The sequence below is a fragment of the Acomys minous genome, assembly GCF_964271855.1.
Source record: "Acomys minous genome assembly, chromosome: 1".
Classification (NCBI taxonomy): domain Eukaryota; kingdom Metazoa; phylum Chordata; class Mammalia; order Rodentia; family Muridae; genus Acomys; species Acomys minous.
The window spans coordinates 119,398,198-119,409,925 of NC_140483.1; the positions used below are offsets into that span (position 1 = coordinate 119,398,198).

Genomic DNA, 11,728 nt, shown 5'->3' on the forward strand with positions numbered 1-11,728 from the left:
CAGGGCGGGATCTCTGCCGCATGGCTTCTTACAGAAAAATATCCATTCTGGCCAGCCATGCTCAGCTGTGTATTGGGGCAGAGGCAAACAAGGAAGGAGGCAAGAACTGGAAACCGGCCCACAGCCTGGCAGCCTGGGGTGCAGTGGATGGGCTGTGTGGACATGTCACCTGCCTAGAGCCTCATCGCTCCCCTCAGTGAAAGGAATTTCCTTCCAGGGAACCCGTCTGTGTTCCTTCACGAATGCTGAACCAGTGGACACAGCACACAGCACAGGGCTCTCAGCAACTGTAGCAATCCTACTCCCCATCTATACCGTTTTGCCCGACCAGGAATGCATGACCCTGTCTGAGGAGGAAAACAACGTTCAGGAAAGGTCTAGAGAGATGGGCACGGAGACCCAAGGTTTTAGTAACCACGCAGCCTCATTCTCCTACACCTCACAATGGCAGGAGACATGACAGCTGTTTACGCAAGCTAATTGGAATGCACTTACCACCTGCATCCAAGAGTATCCAGAAGTGCATCCATCCCTAAGTAGGGGCAAACACCCAAACATGGTCCCACTTCCTGAATTTCCATAGTAACAAAGTAACTGACACAAGCAGAACCGGGCACAGGTGATTGAATACATTTTCACTGACAACCCCTAAGGGCACAGAGTTGCCTGGTGGCAAAATGTGTTCTGAGTATAAAACTTAGATTTTTTTTTTTAACATGTGGCTGACCGAAGGTCTCCAGCTCTTTCAAATCCTGTTTCCTTGTCACAGTTACAGTACATAGAGAGAGAACTGAACAGTCTTGGGCCTCACACACATGGCCTTCGTTAGTATTTTCTCCTGCCCTCTTGAACTCAGGGGGAGGGGGGGAAGGGGTGGGGGGCAGGGATGTACGGATGCAGCTGAACCCTCCAGGAAGACATGTGTACTGCAAAGAATTGAGGACTTGAACACTCATCTCACAACCTGTGGACGGAAGGAGAAATAGGAACCCTTGCTCCCGTGTCTCTCTCTAGCCCTCACAGACATCCCGAGGGTCACTTATCAGCAGTGTTCTGTGGAATAAAGGAAACCTGAGGTGCCAAGAGTGCTGGCAGCTGCTCATACATGGGCAGCTACTGCTGGTTCTTGCAGCGACTCTGACACAGGTGTCACAACCAACCAACAAAAAAGAAAAACAACCACTGCCATGGTGTGTGTTGTGGTGTGTTAATGCACGGCATCAAAAACAAAAGTGCTTGTTTATTCCCTTTCTCTCGTTCGATGAAAACACAGAAGGACTCAGAACTACAGAGGGTATAGGCCTGGGGAGTAAAGCAGGCTCTGCCATAGCATGCTGCCCGAGAACTTGGAGGATTCACTCAGCTCTGCAGGGCAACACAATCAGCTACACTTACTCCCTTGCGTCTGATTAGACAAGGGAAGGCAGCCACAAAGTAAAACTGAAGAAACCGATCAGAAGCGATGTTAAACACAATGCAGTTCAGAGACTACCACAAGCAAAGGAAGTGGCGACAAGTTGAGGACACGACGCTTTGAGAGAATATCATCTGAATGTTATAAGATGATGGGGAAAAAAATGATTCTTAGCAAAACTGATGGGCGTGAAAGTATTTTTATAAGGCCATCTTTAAGGGTATCCAATGTAATTAATCTCCAAAGTTTAAATAAAGTTAATGCAATAATGTCGTTTTAGTTAACAGCATTATCTCAGAAAATGTAAAATGTTAGAGATGTGACAAAAACTGCCATATTTAATTTTGATTTTCAAGTGTGTCCACAAAACTCTTGGACTGCCAGCCACAGAGCCATCATAGGCTATGTTTAGCTGATCTCTTTCTAGGGCAACCTTAGGATTTAATTATCCTCAGGTAGAAATATGGTGAAAAGCAATTACCAGATGAATAAAAGTGAGTCTATCAGAGGACAGGCAGGATTTTAAACCTCAATCACCACCAAGGTTTATTTTGGTTTTTGGATGAGGCTCAACTGTGCTTTTTAACTGGGGTTTTGGTGCTAATACATTGGCCCAGAGGGGAACTCCAAGAAAATCCAGTTTAACCATTTGTATCCTGGAGAGAAAGGAGAGACTGACAGAGAAGAGAAGGGGAGAATAAACCAAGCACCAATTCACAAGCATTCCCAAAAAAGTAAAGTGCTTAGTAACGGTTCAGTATTTCTGCTGGGTAATGAGCCCGTGACCTCCCGTGGGCTGTGAGCTCCTTCAATTTCTGAATGCTGCTGTTCAAAGGAAAAAGTATTTCTAGATCTAGAAAAGCTTACCGCACCTCCCCGGAGAACAAACAATGCTCACCTGCTCATGCTGGTCCTGTTCCTAAAACCCTCTTACTACCTAGCATACAGCACTTTCGTACTTGATACCCCCTTGCCACTGACCTTCAAAGCCAAAGTAAAAGTATAAAATGCCTCCACTAAATGCTTTGCCCTCCTCTGGAATGCGAAGGGAAGCCACTTGTAGGAAAAACATTAAATTTGTTTGCAAGTAATTTTTAAAAATTAAAGCATGTATCTCACAGAAAGATCAAGCACCAGAATACATTTGAAGACACTCTGCTGTGCACGGCAGGTTTGCCATTTCACTTATCCTCAAAAGTGATACTTCTCAGGTGTCCCCTAAGCCCCTTTGTGAATGGAATAGGTCACTTATTCATTGCCAACCCCAAACCCCTGTTTAAAGACCCAAATGGTCTAAAAAGAATGTTTAACAGATTTTCCCAGGGAGTTTCATCTCACCAGAACCCTCCGGAAAACTAAAGCAATGTCTCCCAGGGCTGCAGGAGTTTCCCTGTATACCTTGTGGTTTTATCTTGCAAGGAATAAAATGGGCCAAATCTGCAGAGCCAAGATTTTGGAAATCGAACTAGGTAGAATCTCACATCGCATATCTGAACTGGAGAAGCCATGAATCTGAGGCTACAGTGGATGGAGCCACTGACCCCTGGTTTTGTGTGTAAGTGGTTTGGTGTTTGAAGAAGACAAAATTAGAACAAAACAAAACCGAAAAGCACAAGATCATCATCAACCAACACAAAGAATCAAGTCACCAGTGTGTAATTTCTTGAGGCCTTAGTGTTTAGCCTAAGACTATAATAGAGATCTTGGTATATGCTCAGAAGTCTCCTTTGACGATTCTCTTGTGTGAGCTGAGATGTCTCACAGCAAAATCTGCTGATTTAAAAAAACAAACAAACCCTGTTTGTTCAGAAATATATTTAATACTCCTCTGGGTATTATTACGTTTTAAACTAAGCCAAAAATTTTCTATTTTTAAGCTCTTCATAGAAGAAAGTACCAATTGCTTTTAAAAATTAGAATCTTCCTGATGACAGTTTTATTCTATTATCAAGTTACTTTTATTTTATTACTACTATTATTTTTTTTATTTTTATTATTTGATCGAGATATAGCGCACGCTGGCCTCCCTATGTAGCCAAGGATGACCCCAAACTCCTCATCCTCCAGCCTCCATCTCCCACGTGTTGGGACTGCAAGCATGAGACACCACACCTGCCTCAGACTCTTCAGTCAGCATGTAACCTAAAGATACAGACCAGCACACACCGTGTATACAAATGTCCTCTCGTTAAGATTTCCTTTATTAATTTGCTTATGACGAGCTAAAAACTTTGACCTCAAAATCTGTGACTCCTCGGACATGGTAAATAAGGATACAAACATGAGAACGTATGTCATCTAACCACAACTGAAAACTAGTGTATCATACAAGGACTGCAGAAGCCAACGCCTGTCGATGATTCCATCTATAAAGCTAGCAAAAACGCACCTGGAAATGCTCTCCTAGGCAAAACTCCTATTTCCTGACAACACACAGGACTCAGAATGATGTGTCCAGTACGGTGTGAACAGGGGTCTCTGGTTTTTGTTGATGATGTGGTTGTTTTTATATAATGGAAGGAAGGGGTAAAAACAGGAAGATAGGTAGGAAAGGGAGGGGCCACTTAGAAGGTCTAAGGCGGCAGGGAGGTAAGAGACAAGGTGTAAGGCTGGGGGAGTTGAACCTTGACAGAAAAATGGGAGAGATGGGGGTAGAAAGAAAAAAGAACTTGGAAGGAGCCTAAAGGGGGAAAGGCCTATGAAAGCGGAGGGAGGGACTCCCAAGACAGGGAGCCTGGGGCTGCCACAGGAAAGCTGGGAGTTGGGGAGAACCAGGTATAATAAGCAGTGAGGAAGTAGAAAGGGAAGACCCTGCCTCGCTGTGGACCTCCCTGCACAGAAATATTACTCAAATCTCCAGTCTTTCTGTCTTACTCCAATGGGAGTATTTAACATGTTAATAAAACCATTACAATTCATATTATACATATATTTAATCTGAATACATGGTCAGTATCTCAATAAAAATAGAAGTTATTACATTTTATAACACTTGGAAACTTTCTTTTTTTTTTTTTAAACTTGGAAAACATGACAAAGTACATTTGTTTCACAGAATTTACTTACTGAGCACCAATAAACACACTCCGTGGCTAATATGTATCCTCCTCCCCAATCAGAGCAAAACTAGATTTTCTCTGCCCTTCAGCAGCAAACTGGAGTCAAGCACGCCCCCGTTGCTGGGTGGGGAGGACACGCCTTCAGTTCTTTTTCTTTGGGTTATTTTCCTTCGCTGCGTGAGCGTGGCCGGATGGGCTTCTTCCTTTCCTGTCACCTGTATCTCTGGAAGCCACTTTACTGGGAACAGCCTTCGTCTCTGTCGTTTTTTTCCAATTGTCCTTGGACTTAGCACTTCGGTCCTGGTTGGCTTTCTCCTTTTCTCTGTCTTTCTTACCTCCAGGAGATGCTTTCTGGGATGTGTGTGACTCAGCCCTCTTCTTCCCTTTCCTTCCGTCGTCCTCCTCCTCCTTCTTTCCCCTTTTTCTCTCCTCAGCCTTGCGAGGAACAGCTTTCTCTCTCTCCTTCTTGAGCTCTTCTTTGGTGGGTTCTTTAACTTTCAGGTTTTCCAATTAAAGGAGAAAACGTTTACTGGTGATACCTCTTACATCACAGAGGGGCATTTTAAAGGTAAAGTCCTGCTGTGCTCCCTCCCCACCCACTAGAATGTTCTCATGACAAGTTACTCTACAAGTTCAAATGTTGTCTAGAAACAGATACAAACCTTTATAAAATATTAGCTAGGAAAGAAATTCTGGGACTATCTCATCTTATTTTTTCCAGCTTAAATCCAGTCTGACTTATGTTTACGTAGGCTGGCTTGCAACATTAAGGAGGCGAAACCATCCAAAAGGGCAGTGAGGGGTTAACTCCTAACCAGAAGGTTGTAAGTAAAGAAACACAGGCAGCATGAAAACACAGTTTAACTTATTTTTATACAATGGTAACCAAAAACTTTTAAGTTGAACAAAGCATCATGTCCTTTACAGTGATATTTACAGGCCTTGAGAAAAAGGTGCAAAAATAACTTAAATATCACTTAATTCTTGGCAACACACACACAAAAAAAATCCACATATGTAAATTTTAAAATTCATTATCTCTACCATTTATAATGGCAAACTGAATTTTTTTTTCTTACAAACTACTTCATAAAATCAGTATTCCTTTCTTTAAGTATATTTCCCTGTTAATTTATTAGAAGCCACACAAGTCAGGGTACACATCCTCCAGGCTCTTAGGGAGAGAGAACAATTAAATGGAAAGTATAGATACTTCCAAATCTCAGATAAAATACTATTCTCATGCTACATTTTATAATGTTTAACGAACAGTTAGCAAAAGCTTCGCAGGTCAATTCCTGCTCTCATTGGGAAATATGAAGGGTTCTTGCTGTATAATGCAGCATTTAAGCAGTCACAAACAAAATGGAAGTTCTAAATAATAAAATGTGAAGTATGCTTGTGCTAATCAAATGTATCTAAAATTCATATAACACAAAGGGTATTCAAGGTGGACTTGGGATGTGTGGTGCTCATAAAGGATACTACCATCTCTCTGTACAGTCTAGCTAAAGTTGGATTAACAAAAAAATTCATTGAACTCCTACAAAAATACAGGTTCAAACTCACACGGAACCATCTGCACTCTGCATCACACTTCATGGTTGTTCACAGAGCAACAGAAAATAGCACAGCAAAACAGTAAAATGCCTGCACACTGCTGTCAGGCCTTAGTGGGCACTGTATTTTTATTTTTTAAATTTGTCTTTAATGTTTAAACTGCCTAAGACTATAATTTATTGGCAATTTAGTTCAACATTCCTTAAATAAGAATAAGATAATTAAAAAATTATTTTCTTCTGGGGAATTATTTTGGTTAAATAATGGTTAAAAATAAAAAATTTTTCATCCTAAAATTGAAAACACAAATTAAAAATTCTATATATCCCATAGCAAAAGCCTTACAAATTAATGACTTGAATGCACAAAAGTTTACAAATATGCCAAGCACTTTCACACAAAAAATTGTTCCCAGATTTTTAAAGAAAGTCATGCATACCTTCCATGCCCCTCCCCCTAGAGAACATCAATGTTTTTATGTAAGGATACATGGGCTGTAATAATGCCAGGTTAGTCTATACATGATATCACACAAGAATAGCAATCTTAATGTATTAGAATATCAAACACAGCAAATTCTACACTAACAATTCAGTGCTCTAAGCTATAAGATCACATTAGCCATTAGCTTTTACTGTGCTTTATACAGCATCCTCTCAGCCTTGGCAGAAATGAAATCAATTGCTGGTGGATTCACCATTGTAGAGTTCCTTTTTTTTTTTTTTTTTTTTAAAATCAGACCAAGGGAGGTATCAGGCAGCAGGGTAAGATATGCATATGTAAATTTAACAGGCCCATTCCAACAAATGTAGTCATCTATGTTAATAAACTCTTAAGCTACAGGCTGTTAGGAGGATATGGTAACATGGAAAGGAAATTAATGAAAATTACAGGCTAGCTAGAGGAAGCAAAAGTCTGCAATTTAGTCTTCAAAAGGCTATTCATAACATAAAGTGGGCCCAAATCAAAAGGTGGTATTATTAGCTGTGGCGGCATTTCCATCAGAAACGTCATGCACCATCAAGCATAAACTTGGTTCACTAGGGGCCGCTTGACAAAATGGAAAATAATACCTTTAGCCTTAGTTTTCCTCTTGGCTAACCCACCAGCTCCTTCTGTTGGTATTTACAAGATAAAAAGAGGTTATGAAGACAAACTGTTGAGGAAATAAAAATTCAGTACCTATAACTTAAATTGATGTTTCTATGAAACAAATTAAAGTGCTTAAGTTCACCATTCAAAGGACAGTAAATAAACATCGGCCATAAACATAATATTTAGACTTCAATAAACACAGTCTTAAGAGGAGAGCAGTGTAACTTAACCTACAGACCAGTCAGCATTATAATTTGCATTAGACCTTCAGGACTCTGTGGCTTTGCCACTTTCACCGCCAGGACCTCTCTGTGCAGGCAGTAGACTTTTCAAACCATACATGATCTATGTACAGGACTGGGCCCTCATTTTCCTACAGCAAAAATTCTCATTGCATTTTAACCTTTGAACAAGCACTGCTTGTCACTATCATTTCACACTTAATGGTATAAAGTCACACAAGCGAACAATACATTTATTATGTGAGTCATATTTACTTAAAAACTTTGCAACTGCTTTGTATTTTCACGCTTAGAAAATCAAAATTCTGATAACCTGATTCTTTTTGACCCTGTAAACAACACCAATACTCTATGATTGCAGCACATTCTTCCAGCAGCGACATCTCACTCAATTGATTTTCCTTTTCTATTTCCCACTAACATAAATGTTACTTTATATTCACATATAAAATTGGCAAGCTTTCTAAAGCGGCAGTCGCAGCTACTAATCTTGGGTGGATCAGGTAGGAGACACAGTTCTTACCATGGGAGGGGGAGGGATTTATAATTGATCTCCCAATAGGTAAGACTCGGGAGGATCAAACAGAAGTCCCTAAGCCTGAGGGGTACCCATACTACAAACCACAATACAATGTTGTTTTAAAGAATTCTGTTTCTCCAACCTTCAATGACAACCCCACTTCTAGAAATGAGATATTTTCTTGTCCACGTCCTCCACTCTTAACGTCCTCCCTTTCTCTACTTGTAGTCAACTGTGCCCTTAAAATGAGATAGCCCATCTGAAAATGGTCACTTATTACAGTTAAAATGATGTAATTATTATTCTAGAGAGGGAAAGTTTGAAGAAATGCTGCCCACTGGCTGAACTCAAAAGAAGATGAAAGGATGGAGGGGGAGAGAGAAGAGTGACTAGCTAACTGCTCTCTGTGCCTGTCTCTGTCCAATCACCTGAAGTTCACAGGAGACCAAACAACAGCATCAGATGAACAATTAGTTTCCAAAGGCAAAACTTGACTCATTCTTTAAAACATGATCAAGAACAGTGTGCCACTGTGTAACAAATAGTGTCAGGGAGCACTGGCTAACAAGTTTAATTAATTCAAAATAAAATACCAAGCCTATGTCAGTAACACTAGCCATTAAATATGTGGGCACTTTTTAATGTATAAAAGAAATGAGAAGACAGCATCTACAGTCTTGAACCTTCCACTAAAATGTAAGGTGGGGGAAAAACTCAATCTACTCCTCACACTCACTCACTAGAACCTAAATGAGCTACACTGAGGAAATGCCAAAGTCAAAACTTAATCCCCAACATCCCAGAATGCTATATTAGCATCAGGGCAGTAAAACTTCAAGAAAGAATGTAGCACTTAAAATTTAAGATTTGGGGGCTGGAGAGATGGCTCAGCGGTTAAGAGCGCCGCCTGCTCTTCCTAGAGGTCCTGAGTTCAATTCCCAGCAACCACATGGTGGCTCACATCCATCTGTAATGTAATCTGATACCCTCTTCTGCAGATAAAGCACTCATATGCAATAAATAAAAATAAATAAATCTTTAAAAAAAAAAGCTTAAGATTTGGTGAAAGGTTTCAAGGTGATACAAACTATCCAAATACAACAAACATCCAACAGTCCCAAGCACCCATTTAAGCTAATTTTTTGAGGTACACACACACACACTGACAACTACAACATTTAGTTTCTAAGGAAAAAGAATGGACAAGAGCGAGCTAAGCCCTTGGGAAATAAGAAATTAACAGATGAGGCCCCTGAGTGGCAACAGAGGAAGAGCAGGATCAGGAGAATTGACTTCTGAAAGTCAGAACAGGGCAGGACAGAAGCATGCACACTGCCAAGCAGGGTGGGTTCTTGCCACCGGAGCCACTTCAGGTTGGTCTTTCCAGCAGAAGACGCAATGGCACTGAAAAGAAAGACAAGCCCCAAACCCAAGTTCAGGAGGGTCTCCCTAACCTTCTCAGGAAAAGCAATGCAACAGACAGCTCTCAAGATGAAGCAGGCAAGGAGTGGAGTGTGAAGTGTTTATCTAAATGCGTGTGCTTCGGAGAGTAGGGCGGGTGACAGGAGTGACTGCAAGAAGGAAGCCGCTGAGCTACTGGGAGAATTACGGGGGGGGGGGGGATGGGCTGGGGATGACTAAAGAAAGTCATACTATAAAAACCAGCATACTATAAAAATGTCTGAAGAAGAAGTAATGGCTTGAAAGAAATTCTATGATGAAAAGAAGTATTATAAAGAAAGGAATCAATGAAACCAAAGTCTGGATCCACCAGGAAAGAAAAAAAAAGGCAGAAAAGAAAATCACATCTGCAGGGGAACACAAAGACTTTAGAAGGCAGAGGGACTTGGATAAGGCTATAAAGGAAATGGCAGCAAGCAGGAAGGTCATAGGGTCACAGACCTAAGGTCCTCCCTTATGTTTGTATTGCCTCTGGCTGCTATGGATTCAGTGTGAAACATCAACGTCTTCACTTTCTCCTTTTCTCTCTTTACTCCCAAGGGTAGTGCCCCGGGGCAAAAAGAACTCCGTTAAACAATTAAAGACACCAACGCTACCTGCAACAGTGTGAATAGTTTCCAAGGGAGGCTGAGAAAACTCGGGCTACTTTGTATCCACCTGGGTGTAATAAGTACTAACAGTGGGCATCCCAACTTACACCGGCCTTGATGGAAACAGTAAGAGAATGTACAACAAAAGTAATCCAATTCCTCCCTCTCCCCACATCGCCCCCATCAGTCACTGTACATTGACTCTGGCAGTATTTATGATAACTGTTGTTTACACATGTAATGACTGGGAAATCTTTAACAGAAATAAAAAAAAAATCTTATGTTCTTCACTTAAAACTGCCTAATTTACTCTTTTGGCAACTGTCACAGAGACATTATCAGAAACATGTTTTCAAAATGTAATACCCACTATGATGTTGAAATGTGTTAATAATTAAGCCAGTAGCTGGATCCACGGTTTTACCGCATGCAGTACCACAGGACTTTAGGAGATGGGTACTACTATGACATCCAAGTGGCTCCTTCAGGCTACAGGTCCTTCCTGCTGTCACCTGGTCACTCTTACTCTCCCTGAACAGACCACCATCACTATTTGAGTCTCAGCCTCTCCCAGATTATTCCCTTTCTCAACCCCAACTACACAAAACAGAACTTGGCTGCCCAGCTGCTGTCAAGTCTTAGTGAAATGCATGCAGAGACTTTGCATCTGTTTCCTTTTTAAGAGCTGGAATGACACTTCTTAAGAAATTGGCCACCAGGTGTGGTGGCGCACTCCTTTAATCCCAGCACTCAGGAGGCAGGGGCAGGTGGATCGCTGTGAGTTCAAAGCCAGCCTGGTGTACAAAACAAGTCCAGGACAACCAAGGCTACACAGAAAAACCCTCTCAAACAAACAAACAAACAAACAAAAACAAAACAAAAAAAACACAAAGGAAAAAAATACTTAGGGGCTGGAGAGACGACTCTTGCAAAGGTCCTGAGTTCAATTCCCCGCAACCACATGATATTTTAATTTTTTTTTATTTTTTATTTTTTATTTTTGCCAGCAAGGAAAGCTAAAAACTCACCAACTCAGTAATACTGCGGGATTTTCTTAAATCCCCCGGTAGTTTAATTAACACATGGAGACTTGTACATAGTTTAAAGCTGTTGGCCTTTTGCTGGGGCACTCTCTCAGCTACTACTAACTTATCCTGACTTACCTGCCATATGGACTCTCCTTGCCTCTTCCTACTCTGTCCAATTCCCTTCTGCTCTCTTCCTCAAGCCTGCCCTCTATCCTGGCCTGCACCCTTACCTGTCTGGAAGGCCTACTCCACCGAGGACCTCCTGTCCCAGTATGGGTCTTACACAAAAGGCCACATTCCACCCTGACATTCCACATTCCAGCAGCAAGACAACCCCAGACTATCTCTAATGGGTTGCCCTTTGGCAGGTGAGGCTGGACAATCATTTACAAATAGAAAGCCTGGGATGGGCCCTAGAAATGACAATACCAAAATCCTGCCAGCGCTTAACAACTGAAAATACAGGGACACGCCTTGTAATGGGAGGGAGAGTCGTGCCAACACAGTAAGATGGGTGAAAGAAGAGAATCAGAGCCCAGAGCTAAATGGCTGACTGGGTCCCATCTAGAAACCAGGTTTGTATGAAAGCAGGCTCAGCATGCTAGTGAGTGAGTAGGAGGGAAGACACTGGAAGTCCCGGGTTAGCACCGCCAGTCCACTGAGCACACTGCAAAATGCCACTTCTCTTGAGGGGAGGGTATCCAAAAAGCAAGTTTTTATTATCATTTCTTTTTTTGAAAAGAAGAATTCTTCAGTGTT

The 11,728-nt window shown here is 41.5% G+C and overlaps 1 protein-coding gene across 7 annotated transcripts in view; it reads right to left on the reverse strand.

The window, feature by feature from the left end:
* The window catches only part of ASPH (aspartate beta-hydroxylase), a 204,669-nt gene that overhangs the window by 140,159 nt on the left and 52,782 nt on the right, over positions 1–11,728 (reverse strand). Inside the window, exons 4-5 of one of the 7 annotated variants that reach the window (XM_084776186.1) lie at positions 7,107–7,148; positions 3,587–4,967 (exon numbers count right to left, since the gene is read on the reverse strand). The exons of the other annotated variants lie outside the window; for them this stretch is intronic. Coding sequence (XP_084632312.1) covers positions 4,615–4,967; positions 7,107–7,148 — 395 coding nt within the window. The 3' untranslated portion in view covers positions 3,587–4,614. Of the gene's footprint in view, positions 1–3,586; positions 4,968–7,106; positions 7,149–11,728 lie in introns of those variants that run through there. 7 annotated transcript variants of the gene reach the window in all.